The 27,826-nt window shown below is 41.0% G+C and overlaps 1 protein-coding gene across 2 annotated transcripts in view; it reads left to right on the forward strand.

The window, feature by feature from the left end:
- abcc12 (ATP-binding cassette, sub-family C (CFTR/MRP), member 12) overlaps nucleotides 1–27,826 on the forward strand; it is a 127,055-nt gene that overhangs the window by 33,566 nt on the left and 65,663 nt on the right. Inside the window, exons 6-12 of one of the 2 annotated variants that reach the window (XM_072279630.1) lie at nucleotides 349–522; nucleotides 19,980–20,127; nucleotides 20,485–20,633; nucleotides 20,742–20,849; nucleotides 20,969–21,232; nucleotides 21,344–21,415; nucleotides 22,571–22,695. In XM_072279630.1, coding sequence (XP_072135731.1) covers nucleotides 349–522; nucleotides 19,980–20,127; nucleotides 20,485–20,633; nucleotides 20,742–20,849; nucleotides 20,969–21,232; nucleotides 21,344–21,415; nucleotides 22,571–22,695 — 1,040 coding nt within the window. The remainder of the gene's footprint in view (nucleotides 1–348; nucleotides 523–19,979; nucleotides 20,128–20,484; nucleotides 20,634–20,741; nucleotides 20,850–20,968; nucleotides 21,233–21,343; nucleotides 21,416–22,570; nucleotides 22,696–27,826) is intronic. The other variant, XM_072279631.1, reaches the window with a different exon arrangement.

A 27,826-nucleotide genomic window follows, 5' to 3' on the forward strand; every position in this document is an offset into this window, starting at 1 on the left:
TTATCTTCTCCATTTTGTAAATGTCCATTGTAATTTCCATCCATATATTTAGAGTTGGGCTCTCCTGTGATAACCATTTCCTGGTAAGGGTCTTTTTACCAGCCACCAGCAGTACATTCATTAAATATTTATTTCTTTTCAACCATTCTTGAGGTATATACCCAAAGTATATGGTCTTACTCTCTAAGGGTATTTCACATTTAAAGATGTCTTGTAGGGCATTATGTACCCCACTCCAATAGTCTTTCTACTGGAATTTTACGATAATTAAGAACTATATGAAATCAGGCTAAAAGGGAGATTAAATTCTTTGAAATTAAGCTAATACATTTTATTTTGTTTGCACAGGTTATAAACATCCTATCAACTGACAGCCAACAACTATTTGAAGCTGCTTTGCTTTGTCCTCTTTTATTTGGTGCACCAGTGCTGCTGCTCAGTTGCACAGCATATGCTTATATTTTACTTGGACCTACGTCGCTATTGGGAATTGTTTCTTATATCTTATTATTCCCCGTTCAGGTATAGTACTGGAGTAATATGTAAAACATCTTATAATTTATAAAGCATAAGACAATTTATATGTGTTAGCTCAAATAAAATAATAATTTTAATTTTTAAGCCAAAAATAAAAAAAAACCTGCAGATGCTGGAAATCTGAAATAAAGTCAGAAAAGGTTGGAGACACCCAACAGGTCAGACAGTAACTTTGGAAAGAGAAACAGAGTTAATGTTTCAGGTCAAATCAGGAAAAGGAGATAAATTAGTTTTAAGTTGGAGAGTTGATGGTGGGAGTATTGATTAGAGAAAGGGAATGTAGAGAGAGGCCAGTGGTGCTGTAATGATCATGAAGTTTACAAAATTATTGCCGGGTTCTGGTGAGAAGTAGAGATGTGGGACTACTTGGATTGCTCTTAACAGAGCCAGGAAAGGCTTAACATATTGAATGGCCTCCTTCCATGCTAAAACCATTTTGTGATTCTACAAAAAAATTGTGGCTTATTGGGAACATTTTACATTCTGTCCGCTTCTAATTTCCAGAGTTCAAAACAAATGGATGTACACCATTCTGCTTTGTATTATATACCAACACAGATATCACACCTATCGTTTGTGATGTGGTATACATTTACATGCCCTTTTCCTGTCATACTTTCTCTCACTTCTAAGAGTATGGAATCCTGGTACATCTAGGATGCTATCAATGTTAAATTAATTTTAGCTGTAGGACAATTAGCAATGGATGGCACACAATTAGTATTTTTAATGAATACTACCAGAAAAATAATCATTTAGCTCTTTTCATTCATATTGCTATTAAAAAAGCTGCCAAATTTCATGCTGTCATAATTGAACTCTATACTTATGTCATTTTCTCCATTAAAATTTCTTCCCTTTCTTTGTTATTTCTTTATATTATCAGCAGTTTTCTTCACTGATCTACCAAAAACCATAAGATATAGGAGCCGAGTTAACCCATTTGGCCCATCTGCTCCACCATTTAATCATGACTGATCCATTTTGCCTCTCATCCCTAAATCTCCTGCCTTCTCCCTGCATCCCTTCGTGCTCTGACCAAACAAGAATCTATCAACCTCTGCCTTAAATATACATAGATTAGATTCAGCTTTATTGTCATTGTGCCGAGTACAGATACAAAGCCAATGAAATGCATTTAGCATCTAACCAGAAATGCATAGAATAGTGTTATTTACAAAATAACTGTGAATAAAAAAAGTGCTACAGCACACAAATATAGAAGTACTGAGACAGTACAATATGGATGCAATACTGCTTAGCGCTGTGATGAGAGGTTCAGCAGTGTCACAGCTTCAGGGAAGAAGCTCTTCCTGTGCCTGCTGGTGCGGGATCAGAGGCTCCTGTAGTGCCTACCGGATGGGAGGAGAGTAAAAAGTCCATGATTAGGGTGAGATAAATCCTTGATAATGCTTTTCACCCTGCCCAGGCAGCGTTTATGGTAGATGTTCTCAATGGTGGGAAATTGGGTGCCGATAATCCGCTGGGCAGTTTTCACCACACGCTGGAGTGCTTTGCGGTCCGATATGGGACAATTGCCATACTACACTGAGATGCAGCTGGTGAGTATGCTCTCAATGGTATGCGGTAAAAGTCCGTCAGTATCCTGGGACAGAGGTGAGCTTTCTTCATGCTCCGCAGGAAATAAAGGTGCTGTTACACCTTTTTGATCAGGATGGAGGAGACCAGGAACCAGGTGAGATCCCTCGGAAATGTGGACACCAAGGAATTTGAAGCTTGATACACACTCCACTACAATTCCGTTGATGTAGATGGGGACGTGAGTGTGACTCCTGTCCTCATCTTGGCCTCCACACCTGCCTGTGGCAATGAATTCCACAGAGTCATCACTCCCTGGCTCAAGAAATTCTTCCTCATCTCTGTTCCAAAAGGATGGCCTGTATTCACCAGAATTCAGAGGAATGAGGGGTGACCTCAATGAATGGTGAAAGGCCTTGATAGAGTGGATGTGGAGAGAATGTTTCCTATGGTGGGAGAGTCTAAGACCAGAGGACACAGCTTCAGAATAGAGGAGTGCCCTTTTAGAATGGAGATAGGAGGAATTTCTTTAGCCAGAGAGTGGTGAACCTCTAGAATTCATTGGCACAGGCAACTGGGGAGGACAAGAAGTGCATCCAACTGCAGCTTCCAGCAGACTGTGTTAAGCAGTTGGCGCTGGGACTGGATGAACTCTGGATCATTCGGGAGGCCGAGGGGTTGCTAGACAGGACATGTAGGAAGGTAGTTACACCCAAGGTACAGGACACCAGTAACTGGGTGACTGTCAGGAGAGGAAAAGGGGATAGGCAGCCAGTACTGAGTACCACGGTGGCCGTTCCCCTCAACAACAGGTACATTGCTTTGGATAATGTTGGGGCATAACCTAGCAGAGGAAAACCATTGCAGTCAGGTCTCCGGCACTGAGCCTAGCTCTATGGCTCAGAAGGGAAGTGGCAAGAAGAGGTGAGCTGTAATAATAGGGGATTTGTTAGTTAGGGGAACCAGAAGGAGGGTCTGTGGACAAGAACCGTATTCCCAGATGGCTTGTTGCCTTCCGGGTTGTCACTGTCAGGGACATTTGGATCAAGTCCACAGCATTCTTAATTGGGAGTGTGAGCAGCCAGGGGTCTTGGTCCAAATCGGTACCAATGAGGGGTGATGAGGTCCTGCAAAGTGAGTCAGGGAGTTAAGTGCTAAATTAAAAGACAGGACCTCCAGGGTTGTGATGTCAGGATTGCTACCAGTACCATGTGCTAATGAGACCAGATATAGGAAGATCATATAGTTCAGCGGTCCCCAACCACGGGGCCACGGACCGGTACCGGGCCGCAAAGCATGCGCTACCGGGCCGTGAGGAAACCATATGATTTGGCGATAGGAGTCAGCTGCACCTTTCCTCATTCCTGGACTTATTTCCTGGCATAATTTACACATTACTATTTAATTATTTATAGTTTTATTACTATTTAATTATTTATGGTGCAACTGTAACAAAAACCAATTTCCCCCGGGATCAATAAAGTATGACTATGACTATGACATTCCCTGTCACGCCCACTGTTGAGCTTGAATGCGCGCGAGGTCATTACGCACGCGTCATCCATGTCAGCACGGGAAGGAGATCAACTCCTCGAGCTTGCAAATGACAGTGGGCTGAAAAGCATATTTGACATAACATCTCTGCTGGCATTCTGGATCAAAGTCAAGGCTAAATATCCTGAGATAGCCACGAAAGCACTGAAAACGTTGCTTCCATTTCCAATATATCTCTGCAATGAATGCAACGAAAACTAAATTGCGGAATAGACTGGACATAAGGAACCTCCTTCGAGTATCGATGTCTCCCATCACCCCTCGATGGGACCATCTTGTTGCAGGAAAACAAGCCCAGGGCTCCCACTGATTCAGCGATATTGGTGTGTTGCAATAATTTTATATGTTTATACGGGAAAATATGTGCTGTGTGTTTAATATCCAAACGTTACTTAAAATGTTATGATGCTATTGACTTATATAACCAGATAACAATTACAGCACGGAAACAGGCGATCTCTGCCCTTCTAGTCCGTGCCGAAAGCTACTCTCACCTAGTCCCACCGACCTGCACTCAGCCCATACCCCTCCATTCCTTTCCTGTCCATATACCTATCCGATTTTTCTTTAAATGATAATATCGATCCTGCCTCTACCACTTCTACTGGAAGTTCGTTCAACATTTACTTCAAGCTCCCCTGATAATTGACTTATCGCTATATTCATGCGAGGAAAATATGTGCTGTGTGTTTAATATTAAATTCGTTAGATAAACGCTTTTAGAAATGAAATTGAGTGTATTAGCCACTTATCACCTATATTCCGGTCGTGATTAACAACCACCCCCCCCGCCCGAACAGAATCGCTAAAAACGATTTGTAGAAAAAAATCGGCACGTGCACATATACACATGCACAAACCACGCACGTGCACTGGTGCCCGCGCAAGGCTTCATGGTTATTGTAGTCTTTCTCGGGGTAAACCCAACGTATTTGACTGCTACTCTTGCTTGTTGGCAACCCTACCACCCTGGTAGGCTGGTCCGCAAGAATATTGTCAATAAGAAACTGGTTCGCAGTGTGAGAAAGGTTGGGGACCCCTGCTATAGAGAGAGTGCAGAGGAGATTTACAAGGATTTTGCCTGGATTTGAGAGCATGCTTTATGGGAACAGGATGAGTGAACTTGGCTTTTTCTTCTTGGAGCGATGGAGGATAAGAGGTGACCTGATAGAGGTGTATAAGATGATAAGAGGTATTGATTGTATGGATAACCAGAGGCTTTTTCCCAGGGCTGAAATGGCTAACATGAGGGGGAATAGTTTTATGGTGCTTGGAAATAGGTACAGCGGGGATGTCAGAGGTAAGTTTTTCCACACAGAGAGTGGTGGGTGAATGGAATGCACTGCTGGTTACTGTGGTGGAGACGGATGCAATAGAATCTTTTAAGAGAATCTTAGATAGGTACATGGAGCTTAGAAAAATAGAGGGCTGTGCAGAAGGAAAACTCTAGGCAGTTTCTAGAGTAGGTTACATGGTTGGCACAACATTGTGGGCCGAAGGGCCTGTAAAGTGCTGTAGATTTCTATGTTCTATGTTCTCTGTTCTATGAGAGTTTGGTGCTTGGGTTGGGATTCTAAATTGGAGAAGGACCAATTGGTATGGTATCAGAAAGGACCTAGTAAGTGTGGGTTGGGACTTGGTAAGTGGGAGTCCTTCAAAATTGAAATTTTGAGAGTGCAAAGTTCATATGTTCCTGTCAAAATAAAAGGCAAGGATAACAGATTTAGGGAACCTTGGTTTTATAGAGGCCCTGTTTAAGAAAAAGAAGGGGGTGTATAGCAAGTATAGGTAGACAGGAACAAATGAGGTACTTGAGGAATATAGGAAACGCAAGAGAAAATTAGAAGGAAATGAAGACAGGTAAACTAAGACATAAGTTTGCTTTAGTAGCCAAAGTGAAGGAGAATTCTAAGGGCTCCTACAGATATGTTAAGAGCAAAAGGATAGCTTGGGATAAGATTAATCTTCTGGAAGGTCAGAGTGGAAATCTATGCATGGAGCTGAAAGCGATAGGGGAGATCTTAAACAGATTTTTGCATCTGTATTTACTCAGGAGATGGACACAGAATCTGTAGAAGTGAGGCAATGCGGCAGTGAGGTCATGGGCCCTGTACAGATTTCAGAGGAAGCAATTTAGGATGGAAAAATCCCCAGGGCCTAACATTGTGTTCCATAGACCCTGAGGGAGGCTAATGCAGAAATTGCAAGGGGCCTGGCAGAGATATTTAAAACATCTTTAAAACACAAGTGAGGTGCCAGGGGACTGGAGCAAAGCTAATGGTCTTCCATTGTTTAAGAAAGGCCCTAACAATAAGCCAGGAAATTATAGGCTGGTGAGCCTGACATTTGTAGTGGGAAAGTTATTGAGAGGTATTCTAAGGGACTCAATATACAAGTATTTGGATACAAAGTGACTGATTAAGCATAGTCAACATGGTTTTGTGCATGGTATCATGTGTGAAGCCAAGCAGAGCTGCAGAACGGATGATGCTAATGAGAGAGATAACAAAAGGCAGTGGAGAAACATTCAAAATGCTAATAAGAGAGAAGAGAGAGATTAACGAGAAAGAGACACAATTCAGATGTTGGCGTCTGCCACAGACCGTTTGCTTTGAACCTGAACTGTTTGAAGTTTGATGGACAGGTGATACCCCATTGCGGGATGAAAATAGCAGGTTTGCTAAGGCACAACACACACGCCACGAGACCCTGGAAAGAGCAGTGTGCCCCACAAGCTGGTGGGAGTTTGGAGGACCGGTTCGCGGGAATCGGTCGGAGGCTCACAGGGTGTAAAGGTACGATCGGTGGGAACCTGGTGTGTGTCTGCCCTTGCCTGGGTGCCGGGTTCACCACAGAAGAACGATTGCATCCGGAGCGGAGGGGTACAGTCAGTGACCACAGCTGGATCAGAAGGCCTCGAAAGGTTTGCCTGAAACCAACTGCATCTCTCACTCTCTCTCTCTCTCTCTCTCTCTCCCCCCAACGGTACAACAACAGCGGTTACTTCGAACTGCACTGGACTGAACTGAACTCTGCTTCACCTTAAGACTGATCATTTTACCCCCAGACTGCGATAGAGCTTGGTTGATTCCTATTACCCTATTTCTGTATATATGTGTATACTATCATTGCTAACCTGTTGCATTTATATCCTTGCGATTAGTGTACTATATTACTTATTTCTTTAATAAAACTTTATTAGTTCCTAGTGATCACAGATTCCAACGAGTGTTCCATTTCTGCTGGTTTGGCAACCCAGTTACAGGGTACGTAACATAAGTGGGGATCTCGTCCCGGGATTTTGAATGCCAAAATTGGGACTGGGTAAATTGATTGGGTTAAATTCCCGAAAAAAAGAGGCAAACAGCAGAAATGGAGATTGAGGAATTTCTAAAGGCGCCAACCTTGGAGGCATTAGAGAATGCCAAGAAATCAGACTTGGCGACTGTTGCAAAAGTGTTGAATCTTTTTAAGGGGAAGCAGACAATGAGGAGAGCGGAGATGCACAGAGCTATCGTTGAGCTTTATGTATCTAAAGGTGTGTTTCCCTATGGGGAGCTGGAGGTGGTGTCTATGAGAAAACCTGGTGGGGAGGTGGTGCAGCTGCAGATGGAAAAATTGCTCGAGTATGAGTTCAGAGTAAAGCAGTTAGAACAAGAAGAGAGAGAAAGGCAGCTAGAATGGAAAGAGAGTAAAGCAGCTAGGGCGAGAAGAGAGAGAAAAGCAGCTAGAATGGGAAGAGAGAGAGAAGCAGCTAGAATGAGAAGAGCGAGAGAAGCAGCTAGAACGGGAAGAGAGAGAGAAGCAGAAGGAAAGGGAGTTTGAGCTGGAGAAGTTAAGGATAGCGCTCGAGAGGGGCCAAATGCCGGACCAAGGTGGAGGGTTCAGGACGACCCAGAAGGTTAGGTTGGATCCCCCATTTGAGGAGGCCAATGTTGATTGGTACTTTCTACATTTCGAAAAGGTTGCTGCAAGTCAGGACTGGCCGAGGGATAAGTGGGCTGTTTTACTTCAGAGCGTGCTTAAGGGGAAGGCTCAGCAAGCTTACTCAGCATTGTCAGCAGAAGATGCCCAGAGGTATGATGTGGTGAAAGAGGCGATACTCAGGATTCATGAATTGGTCCCGGAGGCATACCAGCAAAGGTTCCGGAATGTGAGGAAGCAGTGGGGCCGCACGTATTCAGAGTTTGCCTGTGAGATGCAGATGTATTGTGAGCGTTGGTGTGCCTCGAAAGGGGTCACTGGAGATTATGACAAACTGCTACAGCTAATACTGATTGAGCAATATAAAGGTTGTGTCCCTGAAGGTATGAGGCCCTATCTAGATGAGAAAGAGGCAGAAACCTTAGCTGCAACTGCTAAGTTAGCGGATGAGTACGCGTTAACACACAAAGCAAAGTTTACCCTGAGTAAGAGCTACCAGAAGGGTAGTCGAGAGGGCGGAGAAAGTCCGCCGGAAAAGCCAGAAAGTAAGTCGGGGACTAGTGAGAAGGATAAGGAAGACAGGAAACAGTTTGGTAGGAAGTCTCCTGGGGTCGTATGCTATGATTGTGGGATAGCCGGTCACATTGCGTCCAGGTGTTTTGCCCCAAAGAAGGAGATGGGGAAAGGAAAAACGATGACTCCGACTGGCTGTATTGAGCCGGCATACAAACCGCTAGGGGAGGAGAGGCCTGATAGAGTTCAGGAAGGGCGCGAGAAGTTTACTTCAGCTGGATTGGTGTCGGTGAAGGAGGGGTCAACCCCAGTTCCAGTACGGATCTGGAGGGACACTGGGGCTTGTCAGTCATTGATCTTAAGGAGGATGTTAGAAGTTAGTGCAGAGACCAAGACTGGGGAGGTCAGTGTGATAAAAGGCATTGGGAAAGGGACTGAAGCAGTACGTTTGCACCAGATATACCTGAAAAGTGACTTGGTCTCCGGACCGGTCATGATAGGAGTGAGGCCCGAATTACTGATGGAAGACGTGGAGGTCTTACTCGGTAACGACCTTGCAGGTGGAGATGTGTACCCGGCAGGAAAGCTGACAAGCAAGCCTGCCAGGACTGAGGACCCGCCCATGGATTCACAGGTTTATTCCGTTTGTGCGGTAACTCGGCGCATGTCGAGAAAGGCTGCCGAAGCGAATGTGGATTTAGCTGAGACGTTTTTACCAGCCTTGTACCAGGAGGGGTTAGAAAGTGAGAAGAAGGAGCATAGCGGAATGGAAGGAAGTGAGGGAGTTGAGGTAGATTTATCATTAGCGAGGAAGGAATTTATACAGGCACAGGAACGAGATGAGGAGCTGATGGTTTTGACGAAGACAGCTCTCTCCGAAGCAGAAATAAAAAGGGAACCAGTGGGCTATTATGTGAAGGAGGGAGAACTGATGAGGAAGTGGAGACCAAGTACCGTGCCCACAGATGAGGAGTGGGGGGTGGTACACCAGGTGGTAGTGCCGAAAATCTATAGGGACAAGATTTTTAACCTGGCCCACAAGATACCCCTCGGTGAACATCTTGGGGTGAGGAAAACAGTCAATAGAATTATGAAAGAGTTTTACGGGCCGAACATGAGGAGGGATATTATTGAATATTGTAGACAGTGTCATTCCTGTCAGGTGGTAGGAAAGCCAAACCAGGTCCTGCCTAAAGCGACCCTTCGACCGATACCCGCTTTCGGGGAACCTTTCTCCCGAATAATTGTGGATTTTGTCGGTCTCCTGCCCAGAACTGCGAGTGGGCAAGAGTATGTGATGACTATGATGTGCGCCGCCACCAGGTTTCCGGAGGCGGTGCCCCAGGCAAGCGTCAAGGCTCCCGCAGTGGTAAAGGCGCTTGTGAAATTTTTCACTACAGTGGGGCTGCCAAGGGAAATTCAGTCAGATCAGGGGAGTGTCTTCCCATCTCACACATTCCGACGGATGTTGGATGAGATGGGAGCAAAGCAGATTTGGGCCTCCGTGTACCACCCGGAGTCCCAAGGGGCGTTGGAAAGATTTCACGCAACATTAAAGACCATGATTAAAACTTATTGTCAAGAGAACGCTGGAGACTGGGATTATGCCTTGCCTCTCTTGTTATTTGCCGTAAGGGACACGGTTCAGGAGTCAATGGGGTTCAGCCCATTCAAGCTCATCTTCGGTCATCAGCCCAGAGGACCTCTGACCTTACTGAAAGAGCAATGGTCCAGTCCGACAGTACAAGTCAATGTGATTGATTATGTTTTAAAATTTCATGAGAGGCTTAAAAGGATCTCTGACCTTGCTAAAGAAAATCTACCAAACTCCCAAACAAAAATGAAACAGTGGTATGATAGATGAGCCCGTGAACAAATGTTTCAAGTGGGCGATAGAGTCTTAGTTCTGTTTCCAGTGGTAACCAACCCCCTCCAGGCGAGATTCCATGGTCCGTACAAAGTGATTAAAAAGATAGACTCTTTGAATTATGTTATTGAAACGCCAGACAGACGTAAGCCAACACAATTAGTGCATATTAATATGTTAAAAGCTTACCACAATAAGAAAGCAGATCTAGTCGGTGTTATCACAAAAATAAATGAGGCTGGGCTGCTAAATGATAAGGGGAAAACCCATCTTGAAAAGATAAATATGGTGCCGACCAGATTGGAGAAATCTATTGTTTTGGCCAACTTTGCTGATAAGGTCTCTCGCTTAACCCCTTTTCTTTATAAATCTTTTTATTGAATAAGTACACAGAAGGTAAACCATATAGGCACTAATACACTGTTAGAATATAATATATTACAGGAAATATTAATACAGAAAAAAATTAATACAAACAATGCAATTTAAACATAAAATAACAAGGTAATATAATAGTATACTAATTTTTATATGTATCTATAAAGAAAGAAAAAAAACCCCCAAAAAAACCACCGTGCAACTAAACTAAAAAGCAAAGCAAAGCAATGGGCTAACTAGGAAACAAGTAGAGTTAAAGAACTTAAAATCATGTCCTCAAACCCGACCTCCATTAAAAACAGTTAAAAAAAAACAAGAAGGGAATATAAATATGGACCAAGAAAAAAAAATTACAGTAAATGAAAATGTTGAATAAAAGATCTCCAGGTCTGTTCGAATTTATCTGAAGAATCATAAAGATTACTTCTAATTTTCTCCAAATTTAAGCATAATATCGTCTGGGAACACCAAAAAAATGTAGCTGGAGCATTAGTCTCTTTCCAATGTTGTAAAATACATCTTTTCGCCATTAAAGTAAGAAATGCAATCATTCTACGGGCTGAAGGAGAAAGATTACTGGAAATTTTAGGTAATCCAAAGATAGCAGTAATAGGATGGGGAGAGATATCTATATTCAATACCTTTGAGATAACATTAAAAATGTCTCTCCAAAAAGTTTCCAGAATAGGACAGGACCAAAACATATGAGTTAAAGACGCTATCTGCCCCTGACATCTATCACAAAAAGGATTAATATGAGGATAGAAATGAGCTAATTTATCTTTGGACATATGTGCTCTATGGACAACTTTAAATTGAATTAGGGAATGTTTAGCACAGATAGAGGAAGTATTGACTAGTTGTAAAATTTGCACCCCGTCATCCGCTGAAATAATAAAACCCAATTCCTGTTCCCAATCTGACCTAATCTTATCAAATGGAGCTTTCCTAAGTTTCATAATAATATTATAAATAATAGCCGTTGCACCTTTCTGACATGGATTAAGGTTAATTATAGTATCTAAAATATATGTAGGAGGGAGCATTGGAAAGGAAGAAAGTATAGTACTTAGGAAATTTCTAACTTGGAGATATCTAAAAAAATGTATTCTTGGTAAGCCATATTTATTAGATAATTGTTCAAAAGACATAAGGGAACCATCTAAAAAAAATCCAAAAACCATGAAATACCCTTAGTCTTCCAAATTTGAAAAGCACGGTCCGTGAAAGAAGGAGGAAAAAATATGTTACCTAAAATAGGGATTGCTAGCCCAAATTGGTTAAGATCGAAAAATTTTCTGAATTGAAACCAAGTACGTAAGGTATATTTAACTATTGGGTTACAGACCTGTTTGTGGCGTTTCAAATCAAAAGGAAGCAAGGAACCTAAAATAGAGCCAAGTGCATAGCCCTGAGCAGATTGTAATTCCAATACTACCCATTTAGGAATGGATAGTGTATCTTGGTCAAGTAACCAGAATTTCATGTGTCGAATATTAATTGCCCAATAATAGAATCTAAAGTTAGGTAATGCTAGACCTCCATCTCTCTTGGCTTTCTGTAAATGTATTTTACCCAATCTCGGGTTTTTATTTTGCCAAATAAATGAAGACATTTTAGAGTCAACTTTATCAAAAAAAGATTTTGGAACAAAAATCGGTAATGCCTGAAATATATATAAAAATTTTGGCAAAATAAACATCTTAACTGCATTAATATGACCAATCAAAGTTAAATATAATGGAGACCATTTAAATGAAAGTTGAGTAATATGATCAACTAAGGGTAAAAAATTAGTCTTAAATAGATCTTTGTGTTTACAAGTAATTTTAATCCCAAGATATGAAAAATAATTATTAATCAATTTAAACTGAAGGTTATGATACAAGGGAAGTTGCTTATTAATCGGGAAAAGTTCACTCTTACTGAGATTTAACTTGTAACCGGAAAAAAGACTAAATTGTGCTAATAAATCTAAAGCAGCAGGGATAGATTTTTGAGGATTAGAAATATATAAAAGTAAGTCATCAGCATAGAGTGATACTTTATGGGACTTTAAGCCCCGAGTTATCCCAATAATATTTGGAGATTCTCGAATAGCAATTGCAAGAGGTTCTAATGCAATATCAAATAATAAAGGACTAAGAGGACAACCTTGTCTAGTACCTCGAGAAAGAGGGAAAAAGGGTGAACTTAGGAACGGAGGCCATAGGAGAATGATAAAACAATTTAATCCAGGATATAAATTTCGAGCTAAAATTAAACATTTCAAGCACCTTAAATAAGTAAGACCATTCTACTCTGTCAAAGGCTTTTTCAGCACCTAAAGAAATAACGCACTCAGGAACATTTTGTGAAGGAGTGTAAACAATATTTAACAGTGTGCGAATGTTATAGAAAGAGTAACGACCTTTAATAAAACCCGTTTGGTCTTCTGAGATAATATAAGGAAGTGCTTTTTCTAGTCTGTTTGCTAATAATTTAGAAAAAAATTTAGAATCAACATTTAATAAAGATATTGGTCTATAAGATGCACATTGAGCAGGATCTTTATCCTTCTTTAATATTAAAGAAATTGACGCTGTATAGAAGGATTTGGGAAGTTTACCAAGTTTTAATGAAGCCTCCGGAACCCTAAAAAAACCAAAGGATTAATGAAGGTGCAAAAAATTTATAAAATTCTGCGGTAGACCCATCAGGGCCAGGAGCTTTCCCCAGGTTCATAGAAAAAATAACATTCTTAATCTCATCAGTGGTAATGGGAGTATCTAGCATAGAAGATATATCCTGTGCGATTTTAGGGAAATCTAGGTTATCTAAAAAGTCATTCATATATTTAGAGTCTCGTAAAGACTCTGATTGATATAAGGAGGAATAAAAATTTAAAAAGGCTTGATTAATCTCAGCATGATCAAGTATCAGTTGATTATTTTGATTATAAATCTGATTAATTTGAAATTTAGTATAATTAGTCTTCAGCTGATTAGCCAACAGTTTATCAACTTTGTCACTATGTACATAAAATTCACTTCTTGTGTTCTTCTCACTTAACCCCTGAACAGTGCGAGCCGCTAATAAAGCTAATTAACCGACATGCAGATGTATGTCCAGATGTCCTGAGGCGATGCAAGGGGATGGTACATGATGTTATTGTTACATCAGATCAGCCCTATAGGATGAACGTGGAGAAGGGCAAGCTAGTGGAGAGAGAAATTGAACACATGTTAGCCACAGGTATTATTAGGCCATCCAAATCGGAATGGGCCTCTCCCTGTGTGGTTGTCCCAAAACCCGATGGGAGCATACGATTCTGTACAGGTTACAGAAAGGTGAAAGCCATCACAAAAACTGATGCTTACCCCATCCCAAGGGTAGACGATTGCATCGATAAAGTGGGGAGAGCTCAGTAAATCACAAAGATCGATTTGCTATAAGGGTACTGGTGTGTTCCTTTAACCGACCCGGCTGGAGAAATCTCAGCATTTGTCACTCCATCCGGGTTATTCCAAGTATAACGTTTTACCTTTTGGCATGATGAACGCCCCAGGGACCTTCCAAAGGATGATTAATTCAGTGATAAAAGGGTTAAAGAACGCAGAAGCGTATATTGACGATTTGGCGGTCTGGAGTGACACATGGGAGGAGCACATTGTGGCAGTAGAGGAACTGTTTAAACGGCTGTCTGAAGCCAAACTGACAGTGAACCTCGCGAAAAGTGAGTTCGGCCATGCTAAGGTCACATATCTGGGGTATGTGGTAGGACAGGGGCAGCTGGCACCGATGCAGGCTATCTCTGAAGTTCCCATCCCAACGGACAAGAGGGCCCTGAGAAGATTTTTGGGGATGGTGGGGTACTATTGGAAGTTTTGCAAAAACTTTGCGGATATTAACCTCCCTCTTACTAAGCTCTTGCCGAAGAATGCGAAGTTTGTGTGGAACGACCTTTGTCAACAAGCCTTCGAGAGTCTGAAGGTGATTCTGTGTCACCACCCTGTACTGAATGCGCCTGACTTTTCAAAATCCTTCTCCCTAGCAACAGATGTTAGCGACGAAGCGGCAGGGGCGGTGCCGTTGCAGACAGACAAAGAGGGAATTGAACACCCAGTGGCTTATTTTTCTAAGAAGTTTAATGTCCATCAGAGAAATTATTCCACTGGGGGAAGGAAGTACTGGCAATCATTCTGGCATTACAACATCTTGAGGTTTATATTTATCTGGCATAGAAACCACTGATAGTTTACACTGATCACAATCTATTAGTGCTTTTGGCCACAATGAAGGATAAAAACAAACGCTTGTTAAATTGGAGCCTGGTATTACAGGAATTTGATATAAAGATAAAACATATAAAATGAACCAACAATGTGATTGCTGATTGTCTGTCCAGGTGTTAAAACTTAAAGTTCTCTGTATTAGCCGAATCGCTGATGACTACCTGTATATTAGTGTGTAACTTATAATATGCATTCATGCCCAAAATTTTTACCCCGGTAAAAATCCTTTTAAGGGTGGGGGTGTCATGTGTGAAGCCAAGCTGAGCTGCAGAACGGATGATGCTAATGAGAGAGATAACAAAAGACAATGGAGAAACATTCAAAATGCTAATAAGAGAGATTAACGAGAAAGAGACACAATTCAGATGTTGGCGTCTGCCACAGACCGTTTGCTTTGAACCTGAACTGTTTGAAGTTTGATGGACAGGTGATACCCCATCAGGGGGATAAAAATAGCAGATTTGCTAAGGCACAACACACACGTCACGAGACCCTGAAAAGAGCAGTGTGCCCCACAAGTTGGTGGGAGATTGGAGGACCGGTTCGCGGGAATCAGTCAGAGGCTCACAGGGTGTAAAGGTACGATCGGTGGGAATCTGGAGTGTGTCCGCCCTTGCCTGGGTCCCAGGTTCACCATGGAAGAACGATCATATCCAGAATGGAGGGGTCACAGTCGATGACCACAGCTGGATCAGAAGGCCTCGAAAGGTTTGCCTGAAACCAACTGCATCTCTCACTCTTTCTCTCTCTCTCTCTCCCTCTCTCTCCCCAACGGTACAACAACAGCGATTACTTTGAACTTCACTAGACTGAACTGAACTCTGCTTCACCTTCAGGCTGATCATTTTACCCCTAGACTGCGATAGAGCTTGGTTGATTCCTATTACCCTATTTCTGTGTATATCTGTATACTATCATTGCTAACCTGTTACATTTATATTCTTGCGATTAGTGTACTGTATTACTTATTTCTTTAATAAAACTTTATTAGTTCCTAGTAATCACAGACTCCAATAAAAGTGTTCCATTTCTGCTGGTTTGGCAACCCAGTTACGGGATACATAACAATGGTAAGTCGTGTTTTGCAATTTAGGTGGACAAATCAGGGTGGGACTTATATGGTGAGCAGTAGGGCAGTGTGCTAGGACAGAGAGATCTGGGAATACAGATCCATAATCCTTCAAAAGTGACATCAAAGGTAGATGGAGTCATAGAGAAAGCTTTCGTTACATTGGCCTTCATAAATCAATGCATTGAGTACAGTAATTGAGATGTTAAGTTGAAATTTGGATTGGAGTTGAGATGTTATGCTGAAGATGTTGGTGAGGTATAAATTGGAGTATTATGTCCAGTTTTGGCCTCCTACACCACCTTCAGGAAAGATGTAAAAAAGACTTGAAAGACTGAAGAGGAAATTAACAAGGGCGATGCCAGGATTTGAGGACCTGAGTTACAGAGAAAGGTTGAATAGGCTAGGACTTTTTTCCCTGGAGTGTAGGAGAAGGTGGGGAGATTTGTTAGATGTATATGAAGTTATGAGGGGTATAGATAGGGTAAATGCAATTTGTGGTTGGATGAGAGTAAAACTAGAGGTCATAGGGTAAGGGTGAAAGGTGAGATATTTAAGGGGAACATGAAGGGAAACTTCTTCTCACAGAGGGTGTTGAGAGTGTGGAATGAGCTTCCAGCACAATTGGAGAATGCAGGATCAATTTCAGCATTTAAGATAAATTTGGATAGATACATGGACGGGAGAGTATGGAGGGCAATGGTCTGAGCGCAGGTCGATAGGGCCAGGCAGATTAATGGTTTGGCATAGGCTAGGTGGTCTCTGCTGTAGTGTTCTATGACTCTGATTCTAACTTCAACAATAAATGTAACAACATTTGATTTTAAACACTGTTCACACAAGCAATCGTTATTCAGAGAAACTTCCTGGCAGGTGACAAGTGACGAATACTGTCTCTGCTCCTTTGCAATTTGCCTAGGTTTACCTCCAATGCTATTCTTTTTATCACTCAACTCAATTATATCAGACAATACATCGACAAACCCTCATTTCCACCCTATTTCTTTTTGTTATCCTGTCCTAATCCTGGATTTGCTCTTGCTGAAAGTTCGTAAAATGATTTCTTGCTACCTCTGGGTCAGTGATTTTCTCCATTGCTAGCTGACTTTGATAGGAAAAAGCTCCAGATTTATCGGCATTTTGCAAGATTGGCAAATGGGTATTATTCTATGGGTGGCAATGGAGGTAATATTTTGTGCAGGGTGTGAGACAAGTCCAGACCCACTGGAAAAATCAGCATGAGAAAATTGAAAAAAAGTACAACAAACTGCAGATGCCAGATATCTGAATTAAAAACAGCTGCTGCCCGACTCATCTGAATGTTTCCAGAATTTTCTGTTGCATTCCCTGTGGGATCACGGCTGCAGCTTACTTTTTGTAATAAAAGTTTTGTTAGCAATCTGACAACAGGACAGTTGAATTAATATAAATTCATGCCAATGTGTGATGTTTACTCTCACTATATCCTGGGTTAGTGTTTCATAACATCAATCAGCTTCATGTCTGTCTTATGCAAGTGCTCCTTCCTTCTTCCTTTCATCCCACGGCTTATTTTAAAACTTATTTTGAGAATCCCGTGGTTCTTCATTGCATGCTGTAATATGAAGCCTGACCAGTTGTCATCAGTGAAGATCACCTAACTGCTGTGATAATACAGTTCTGAATCTTTTCAATGACTTCAAGTTCCCTGGCCCTGGTCGTCTCACTTTCACTATGGAGTCCAGTCCCGAGTGATCTCCATTCCCCATCCGGAAGGACTTCAAGCTCTCCTCTTCTTTCTAGACAACAGATCCAGTCTGCTCGCCTCCACCACCACTCTCCTCCATCCAGCGGAACTGGTCCTCACTCTCAATAGTTTCTCCTTCGGCTCCTCCCACTTCCTTCAAACCAAAGGTGTAGCCATTGGCACTCACCTGGGTCCCAGCTATTCCTGCCTTTTTGTCAGCTGTGTGGAAAAGTCCATGTTCCAAGCCTGCTCCGGTATCACTTCCCAACCTTTCATACACTCCATCAACGACTGCATTGACGCTGCTTCCTGCCCCCATGCTGAGTTCAACGATTTATCAACCTTGCCTCCAACTTCCATCCTGCCCTTAAATTTATCTGGTCCATTTCTGACACCTCCTTCCCCTTTCTCAATTTCCCTGTCTCTTTCTCTGGAGTCAGTTTATCTACTGGTGTGTATTATAAACCTACTGATTCCCACAGATACCTGGACTATATCTCCTCCCATCCTGTCACTTGTGACTATGCCATCCCCTTCTCTCAGTTCCTCCATCTCCACTGCATCTGCTCTCAGGATGAGGCTTTTCATTCCAGAACTAATGAGATGTCCTCCTTCTTCAAAAAAAGGGGCTTTCCTTCCTCCACATCAAAGCTGTCCTCACACACATCTCTTCCATTTCGCACACGTTTATCCTCACCCCATCCTCCTGCCACCCCACCAGGGATAGGGTTCCTCTTGTCCTCACCTACCACCCCACTAACCTCCACATCCAGCACATAATTCTCCTTAACTTGTGCCACCTCCAAAGGGACCCCACGACCAAGTACATAGTTCTCTCCACCCACTTTCCACTTTCCACAGGGATCGCTCCCTATGCGACTCCTTTGCCTGTTCATCCCTCCCCAATGATCACCCTCCTTGTACTTATCCTTGCAAACGGAACAAGTGCTACACCTGCCCCTACACCTCCTCCCTCAGTACCATTCAGGACCCCAAACAGTCCTTCCGGGTGAGGCAACGCTTCACCTGTGAGCTTGTTGGGGTAATCTCCTGTATCTGGTGTTCCTGGTGTGGCCTCCTGTCAATTGGTGAGACCTGACATAGATTGGGAGACTGCTTTGCTGAACACCTACAATCCGTCCGCTGGAAAACACAGGGTCTCCCAGTGGCCACCCATTTTAATTCCACTTCCCATTCCCATTCTGACATGTCAGTTCATGGCCTCCTCTGCTGCCACAATGAGGCTACACTCAGATTGGAGGAATAACTTCTTTTTTTAAATATAATTTTTATTGAGCTTTTGAAATGATTACATAGAATGATAATATCTACCCCCCCTCCCCTTAACCCTTCCCCCTGATATATACCCCTACCTGAAAAAAAAAGAAAAGAAAAGAAAAAGAAGAAAGAAGAACTGTCTGGATATTGGAAAGTTTCCACATGCTCCACGGGATTCAAGATAAATTTAGTATATTTATTTATTACTTTCCCCAAGGGACCAACATCTTTATCATTGGAGCAACTAAATATACCATCCTATCTTTTGTAAATATGGGTGCCAAATATTCAAAAATGATCATATTTATCTCTTAAATTATAAGTAATTTTTTCAAGTGGAATACAACTAGAAATTTCATTATTCCAACGATCCATACTTAAATACGAATCCCATTTCCAAGTAACTGCTATAGCTTTCTTGGCTACTGCCAATGCAATTTTTATAAATTCTTTCTGCTATTTATTCAATTTAAGTTTCGGTTTTATCCCTTCAATATCACCTAAGAAATAATATAGGGTTATGTGGAAGTTGAGTTCCAGTAATTTGTTCCAATAAAACTCTTAAAGAGGAGTAACTTCTTATATTCCACCTGGGTAGCCTCCGACCTACTGGCTTGAACACCGATTTCTCTAACTTCCGGTAATTGCCTCACCCTTCACCAGTCCCAATTCCCATTTCCCCCTCTCACCTCATCTCCTTATCTGTCCACCATCTCCCTCTGGTGCTTTCCCTCCTTCCCTTTCTTCCACGACCGTGTATCCTTTCCTGTCTAATCCCACCTTCTCCAGCCCTTTATGTTTTTCATCTCTCGACTTCCCAGCTCTTTACTTCACCCCTCCACTCTCCTAGTTTCCCTTATCACCTAACACCTTGTAGTTCTTCCTCCCCTCCCCCTACTTTATTTCTCTGACTTCTCATCTTTTTTCTCCAGTCCTGATGAAGGGCCTCGGCCTGAAACTTTGACTGTTTACCCGTTTCCACAGATGCTGCCTGATCCAATGAGCTCCTTCAGCATTTTGTGTGTGTTGCTTTGGATTTCCAGCATCTGCAGGATTTATTGTGTTTGTGACAATACCGCTGCCTGACCTCCCTTAAGATGATTTATTTTGAGTTACACATTTTTTTTGCTGCAGGTCTGGTACATTAGCTAATATTAATCCTTGCTGGTTAATGATATTTATTCTGCACCCCAAAGTGTTCCATTTGTCTTTGATACATTTTCTTGAGAGATCTCCTGTAACCAAGCATTTCGTTCAGAAATCACAGTCTGCATTCCCTGTACACCAAAGGATGATTAATATAATTTTTATTGATTTCAGACATTAATGGCACGATTAACCATGACATTTCGAAGCAAAGCCATCAAGCAGACTGATATTCGTGTGCGATTAATGAATGAAGTATTGACTCACATGAAACTAATAAAAATGTATGCATGGGAAAAATCATTTGCACACGCTATAAGTGGTAAGGTGCAGCATTTTATCAGTTAAATGAGATAAAAATATCTGCATGCATGGTCTGGACATAAAAGTTACATATAATAATATCTTAAAAATACAAACTTGTTCTACATAAATAGTTATTTCAAAGTGCACACTATTCTTTGAAGTCTTTGTGTAAGTTGCTAAAATATCCTTGGTTTATATAGTAAAGTTAAAGGAGAATGCTTTTAAAGCTGTTTTCAAAGTCAAGATGTGAAATAGCAAGATTTACCAGTACAAAGCCTTTGATAAAGCACATTTTAAACAATATTAATGTCATGCTCCTTTTTCTTCTTAAAATTTGGTATTGACCTTGGCAGCTGTTCATTTTCTAATATAGGTGTGCGGAAAAAGGAAAGGAAGATATTGGAAAAAGCAGGATATGTACAGAGTGCAAATTCTTCACTCGTTCCAATTGTCCCAACATTGGCCACTGTCCTCACATTCGTTGTGCACACACTCTTGGGGTATGAGCTGACTGCATCTGTGGTAAGTGCAAATAGCAGCAGTGTTTGAAAATACAAGTAATCCTGGTTAGCTGCATTGTCATAAATTAATTTCATTAACGTTGACGTCTTATTTCTCTTATCGTTCAAGGCATTCTCTGCGATCGCAACTTTCAACATAATGAGATTTATTTTGTCTGTGGTGCCCTTTTCAGTTAAAGGATTTGGAGAGGCCAGAGTTTCTTTGAAGAGATTGAGGGTAAAAGAAAGTTTTTTAAAACTGATTTTGCTATTTAAAAAGCGTAGTTTAACAATTCTGATTATCCCCATTAGTATTTGTGCATTGCACTTACATTCAATAATTTACTTATTTATTAGAAAATTTTGATCATGGAACTTCCTGAACTATATGTGAAAACTCTGCAAGACTCACCTTATGCAGTGCTGATGGAAAATGCGTCTCTTTCATGGAGCAATGTAAATGGAAGTGAAGGAAAATCTGAACCTGTTGACAAGGTCTCAACACGAAAAAATGTTTGTAATAACAACAAAGTAAATGGGGCTGATATTAATGGTCAAGTGCCAGAAGATACCCCTAAAGCATTAATGACTCTTCATAACCTCAGCCTCTCTTTGGAAAAGGTATATATCACATGCATTTCGGCTATTAAATTGTATTATTTATGCACATTTATCTTGTTTTGGGGAAATATCTAAGAGGTTAACTAAACAATTTATGAACTTTTTGTTTAGGGTATGCTTTTAGGCATTTGTGGAAATGTAGGAAGTGGAAAAAGTTCTTTAATATCTGCTGTGCTAGGACTGGTATGTATTTTTTTTAACTGTCTAACAACAAAACATTCCACTGGAGTTGTGTTAAAAATAAAATATGTGTGGATATATTTGCATACTTTGACAGTTTGAGTTCAATCTACATTAAAAGGCTAGGAAATGAAGTTACACTTTTTTTCTGAAATCCATTTCCACAATATTCCTTTATTATTTGTGCTTCATGCTGCCAGGAGATTTCATTCTGCTGCGTCTCCAGGGACACAGCTGGAAGCACTACTGCTTGTTGTCTAACAAAGCACTTTTCTTTCCCTGCACTGAAATTGGAATTCATGGGAGAAAGGGTATAAAGGAAAGGCCAGCCTTTAGGAGGAGAAATCTTCCCAAAGATGGGAGAAAAATGAGATAGAAGGTTGTTATTAACCAGAAATGAAACTTGGTTAACATACCTAAGAAAGGGGGAAAGGGGTTGGCAGCCAATGGATAGATAGCAGCAGGAGCAGGAAAGGCTAACTACTCATTCTACCTGTGTGAGACAACTATGCTCTCTCTCCCTGTTCAACCAACGAGCTGCTTCTAGAAGAAATAACACGATCTGTAGCTCAGCAATAAGTGAAACATGATTGATGGACACATTTGTTATGTCTTAGTGAAGGCTGTTTATCGTCAGTAAAGTGCATTGTTCTGGGAGTACACCTGAATTTTGGCAGATAAAATGGATCTGCTCTTGACTACTTTGATAGATAGAGTCTCTTATTATGAAATTGCTTGAAGAATGCTTTGATAACCTGATACACGTGGCACAATTCTATGCATTGAATCCTTCTCAATAAAGTGCATTTCACATGAATTAAACCAGCAAAATTATCCCAATATGGAAGAATAATCAAAAATAAAAGGCTAGAATCTACTGTCAAAATAAGGATGATATAAATTCCCCCACCATTCCAGCAATCTGTGCAAAAATTCCAGTTAATTGTGTAAGGAAGAGATTAGTTGAGAACTGCAACAAATATGCCATTAACATGCCACATTCCCAACCAGCTTCAGGAAGATGTTGGATTTACTCATTAAATCTTAACTGCACTCGTCACCAAAAATTAAGGAGCGTATTGTAATATCAGGACAATTTTCATGTTGAAAATGCTGCACTGTATGACCAATGTTAAACATTTATTTTCCTTGCTGCAGATGAAATTGCATAATGGAACTGTGGCCATCAATGGATCACTGGCCTTTGTATCACAACAAGCTTGGATATTTCATGGGACTATCAGAGAAAACATTTTATTTGCAAGGCCGTTTAATGAGGAAAGGTATGTATGCACTGATGTGTGTAAAAACATATGTGTAATACAGGTGTATTTGATTGATCTAATAGCATATATTTTAAAACTGTTGTGATATTGCAAAATAATCACAAACATTTCAAATGCACCCCTTTGTCCTTGTTTTCCTTTAATCAACTAATGCTCTCTGACGTGGTTTCCTCAGGTCAAAATTATAACTAAATTTCCAGAAAGGAAATACATAAATTAATAACAATTTTGAGATGCCAGAGTGCTTTGCAGATACGGCAAAATGGTCACTGATATTATATAAGAAACCACACTGCCTTTTTTATTCTTAGATGACAAATTACTGCAATACTCAGATGATCTATTTAAGAAATGTTTATCGAGTGGTAACTGTGGGCCAGCAGACCAGAGATAGCTCTCCCATCTTTCCTTAAAGTAGTGCTAGGGTACTGCCTACTTGAGAGAGCAGCTTAAGATAACCTGTCTGACAGTGCAGCACTCCCTCAGCTGTACTCATAGTTTTTGACTGAGGCTACATCCACACTACGCCGGATAGTTTTGAAAACGAAGCTTTTTCTCTTCGTTTTGACCATCCGTCCACACTAAAATGGCGTTTACATCCCCCGAAAACAGAGATTTTCAGGAACAGTCTCCAGAGTGAATAAATCTGAAAACGCCTAATATCCGTTTCCGTGTGGATGGGGTAACCGGAGATTTTAAAACCGCTGTCATGACGTGCCAGAACAGATGGCGAAAGTGCGGCATTTCAATGTTTTCTTCTTCTTATTATTATTTTTATTACTTTATTGTCACCAAACAATTGATACTAGAGCGTACAATCATCACGGCGATATTTGATTCTGCGCTTCGCAGAACCTAACAATTTCAGAACAGACAGCAACGAGACTGAAGCCAGAAGAGTTAGAAATGTACTCACCAAATACTTTGACCCATAGTTTTCTGAATAAATAAGTATACTCACTTTGCCCTGCTTTCTGTCCTTGCTTGTATGAAGGTGGTTTACCAAGTACTTCTCTGACAACAGATGTGTAACAGCCTAATGTAACATTGTGTGGAAATACACGATAACACTGATGCAGACATGTTTTATACATTTAACAAGATGCATTATTAATGCAACAGAGTTAGTCAGTTTTTCAATGTTCATCGTCAGCCGGGTCATACTGTCTGTGAACTCCCCGTTGGTTAACTCCATAAGCTCTAGTATTTGTTTTTTAAGTCCTCCTGTGCAACAGCCAAGAGCAATTCCTTTTAAGTTTTTCTACTCTGTAACTGGACAAACACGCACCAAATATACCGTTTCCTCTTTGCTTGTTTTCTGTGTGTCCTGCGCATACCCAGTAGGAGGAGATTCGTCGAAATATCCGTTCTAATGTGGACAGAGATATTTTGAAAAATGCTTAGTGTGGACGCCTGTCATTTTTACTCGAAACTGGTGTTTTCAAAATTATCCGGCGTAGTGTGGATGTAGCCTGAGATGCGAGGCGTTAAGTTCTGAAGCAGTGACAAAACTACTACTAAACGAGCCACAGCTAACCATTGATGGTAAACTTGTGAATGAAAATATATCCTGGCTCTGTACAAATGTCTCTTCCATTACATTGGCCTAATCTATTTCATGTAAGTAGAAAAAAAGTCACTCCTCAAAGGGTTACAATACTAAGATTTTATTCAGAGATACAGTGCGGAGTAGGCCCCTCGAGCCACACCACCCAGCAGCCCCTGATTTAACTCCGGCCTATTCACGGGACAATCTACAATGACCAATTAACCTACTAACCAGTACATCTTTGGACTGTGGGAAGAAGCTGGAACCCCCTCCCTCCACAGAAAACGCACACATTCCACGGGGAAGACGTACAAATCCTTGTAGAGGATGTCAGGATTCAACTCAGAATCATATTGTAATAGTGTCATGCTAATCACAATGGCACCGCAAGGTGCTGCCAGAACCCTACTAAGTTTACTTAATATTTAATATTATATATATTTCTTAGGTCATTAGATGGTTTTGTACCAGTTTTCCCTGGATGTACTAGTTAGGTAGCATGAATATTGAGACCAGAGCAGATTATGAGTCTGATCTGCACTTTCTTTTCAGAACTGAATATCATGCTGTGAACAGCTACATTAATATAGAATGAAAAGGAGACAATGTAATGGAAAATGCAATCAATTCTGAGGGGAATTGTAAACAGAATGGTTGAACTGATCACCTCAGTCACATAATGAGCAAAAGCATTAAATACTTTGATGCTAAAATAATATAGAGCCAAGAGGGATTGAAGTGTTTTAAAAGCACACAAGCTTGCGCAGACATGTCACAGACACTTGGACACAAACAGACATGAAGGCAGAAGCTCGCGGAAAGAGAAGTAGAACAGCTGGAAAAGTTGAAAACAGGGCACAGTGGCATTAACAAAACGATCAAAGGCTTTAGATAAAAGTGAGAGGTGCAGGAGTCAAGAATGAAATGGATGAATAAACATGATTGTTGCTCATGGTATCAAAATTCATCTGGCTCAGGGGGACCTCAAATTCTGGAATCAAAGCTGATACGGTGCAATAGCTGCAGTGAACTGAAGTCCAGCTACACTTCATCAATTTTTATGTGGTGCTTTGTTAACCTTCATCCCACCACATCAACTATTCACACTCTCTTGCATTATGCTTTTATCAAGGTTACACTGTTAAACATTGATTTGTCTTTTTTTGGGAAACATGATGATCATTTCCAGCTCATTTTGAGTAACCTGGAAATTTTGAATGGTGAACGTTTTCTGATGATTCAATCCTTGTGATTCTTATGTAAGTTTGGTATCAAAGATGTCTGCTGCTTAGTGGACTGCAGTGAGCCAAGGGTCTGGGAAAATAAAATGGAACCAAGCCAATCCTATAAGAGTGTCATTGTATTTAAAAAATTGAAGTGTTTCCTGTTGATTTTCAGCTCCTGTCTGGATCAAGTCCAGTCACTGTTTTACTATCACCAAAATATATGCGTATGGAAGCCCCAAGTTCTTCGTTCCAACTGGATGGAGTCTGATCTTCTCCTTCAGTGTACAAACTAAAATACAATCGTGATTGTTTAATATCAGATTCAATATCAAACAAAGAATCATTTTCTAGCATAATAATCAGCAAAACAGACGACTGTAAATAGGTGAATTAAAATATATCTGCCTGCTATGAACCTCATTGTTTTAAATTGGATATAATGGAAAGTTCCCCTTATTTTCAGCTTAGCACTAAACTTTCAGTCATCAAACAAGGAAATGTTGGATGGAGAATTGTGTCATTACATATAGGGTCAATTTTAAGGATACCTGCTGGCAACAATATACCGTTTATACTTTGTTGATCAGAACAGTGCTAAAATTTGTGGATGGATGCAGAAGATTTTCTTACGATATGTTCTCCAGGTTATTACAACTGCCATGTTATGAAAGATCAATTCAAAAGATTGCTGTATGTTGACACGTGTTACTTTGAACCCATTTGGCTTTCACATTCCGGCAAATATTTGACCTGAAGCTTTGCGGCAATCACTGTCTTATTTTGCTCCAGACTGAATGAAAAACACTGTGCTTACCCCACTGCAACTGCAAACTCGTAGATTGCACAGTGAGATACCAGTGCACAAAAAGTCTCAAATTACTTCGCTTTTAAGAAGTTTAGAAATTATTTTCCCGTGCACTTACAAATATATTTTATAACAATGAATAATTTATAGTTTGGTTAACTTCAGTTTTGTGTATTTCATTATTTTCTCATTGCCTGCTTAATCATCATGCTATAAACAGAATGTGATTCTGAGAGCTCTTTGTGATGTCCACTGCAGTTGTCACTGCCTCCAGACACACACTAACACACAATAGCGACTCCCTGATGTCTGCTTGTGCTCCTGGGTTTCAACAGAAGAACTTTGAAGTGAGTATATTGAGACTCCACAAAGATCTTCATGCCTCCACTTTTCTCCCAACGAAAACAGAAAATTGGTTGAACAGCCATTGCCCAATGAAGGTGTCATTTCTCGCAGTTATAAATGCCGGCTACACCAGTGACCTGCCACGGTAGTGTAGCGGTTAGCATGACACAGTTACAACTCGGAATGTCGGAGTTTGGGGTTCGATCCCGGCAATCTCTATAAGGAATCTCTGTAAGTCCTCTTCATAGAATGTGTGGGTTTTCTCCGGGTGCTCTGGTTTCCTCCCACAGTCCAAAGACCTTACTTGCCAAGTAGGTTAACTGGTCATTGTGAATTGTCCCATGATTAGGTAGGGTTAAATCAGGGGTATTTTGGGTTGCTGGGCAGCACGGTTCAAAGGGCCAGAAGGGCCTATTCTGCATTGTATCTCTAGGTAAGTAAATAGAATTATGCCCAAACTCTGTAGGCAAATTTAGATAAGGAAGAGCACTTGACACAATGAAAGTCAAGAGAGGTAGGAAAACATTTCTTGTTGTTTGTTGAAGACTCTCAGGCAGGCGATTCAATACACAAAACATATTCAATCTTCTCATGTATTCTGTTTTATTTTTGTCTCCTTCAAATAATCCTGAGCAGTGCTGGTACTTGCCTCTCCTCTGGGGAGTTATCATAATAGTTTTCTTGGTCCTCTGTCCTAACTGCAGCCCACTGGAGCCAGTTGGCTACGTATGTGAAATGTGCCCCTCCTATCTAGCCTACGTGTTTCATTTAGTGATGCTTAGTTATGGCAGAGTTCACAGGCACGTTGTACTCATGTGCTATAAGAGAAATATCAGAAATGTCAAACTTCCAAACAGCTAAAACCATTTAATTGTTAGTGAATGTACCAATCCTCTAAAAGACAGAGAAACATTCAAAAAGTAAACCTGTTAAAATATTTGGATATAAATATTTCAGTTATCTGGTATTTACCTCAGTTCCTTTCAGCGCTTTCCCCTACAAACAAATCCACGGCCAACCAATGGCAGGCTCAACTTGGCACAGGAGTTGGCATATTGTTCAAGTCTGGACTCCTTCACAGAGTTCCCGCGTGAGGAGTCTGGCATCAATGAGAATTCCAAAAACTTTGGAGGACCACTGACTGCAACTTTTCAGGAAAAAAGTTGCTCACAACTATGCAGGGACATGTCAACAGTTAGTCAA

The sequence above is a fragment of the Mobula birostris genome, chromosome 15 (genome assembly GCF_030028105.1).
Source record: "Mobula birostris isolate sMobBir1 chromosome 15, sMobBir1.hap1, whole genome shotgun sequence".
In the NCBI taxonomy this organism is placed as follows: domain Eukaryota; kingdom Metazoa; phylum Chordata; class Chondrichthyes; order Myliobatiformes; family Myliobatidae; genus Mobula; species Mobula birostris.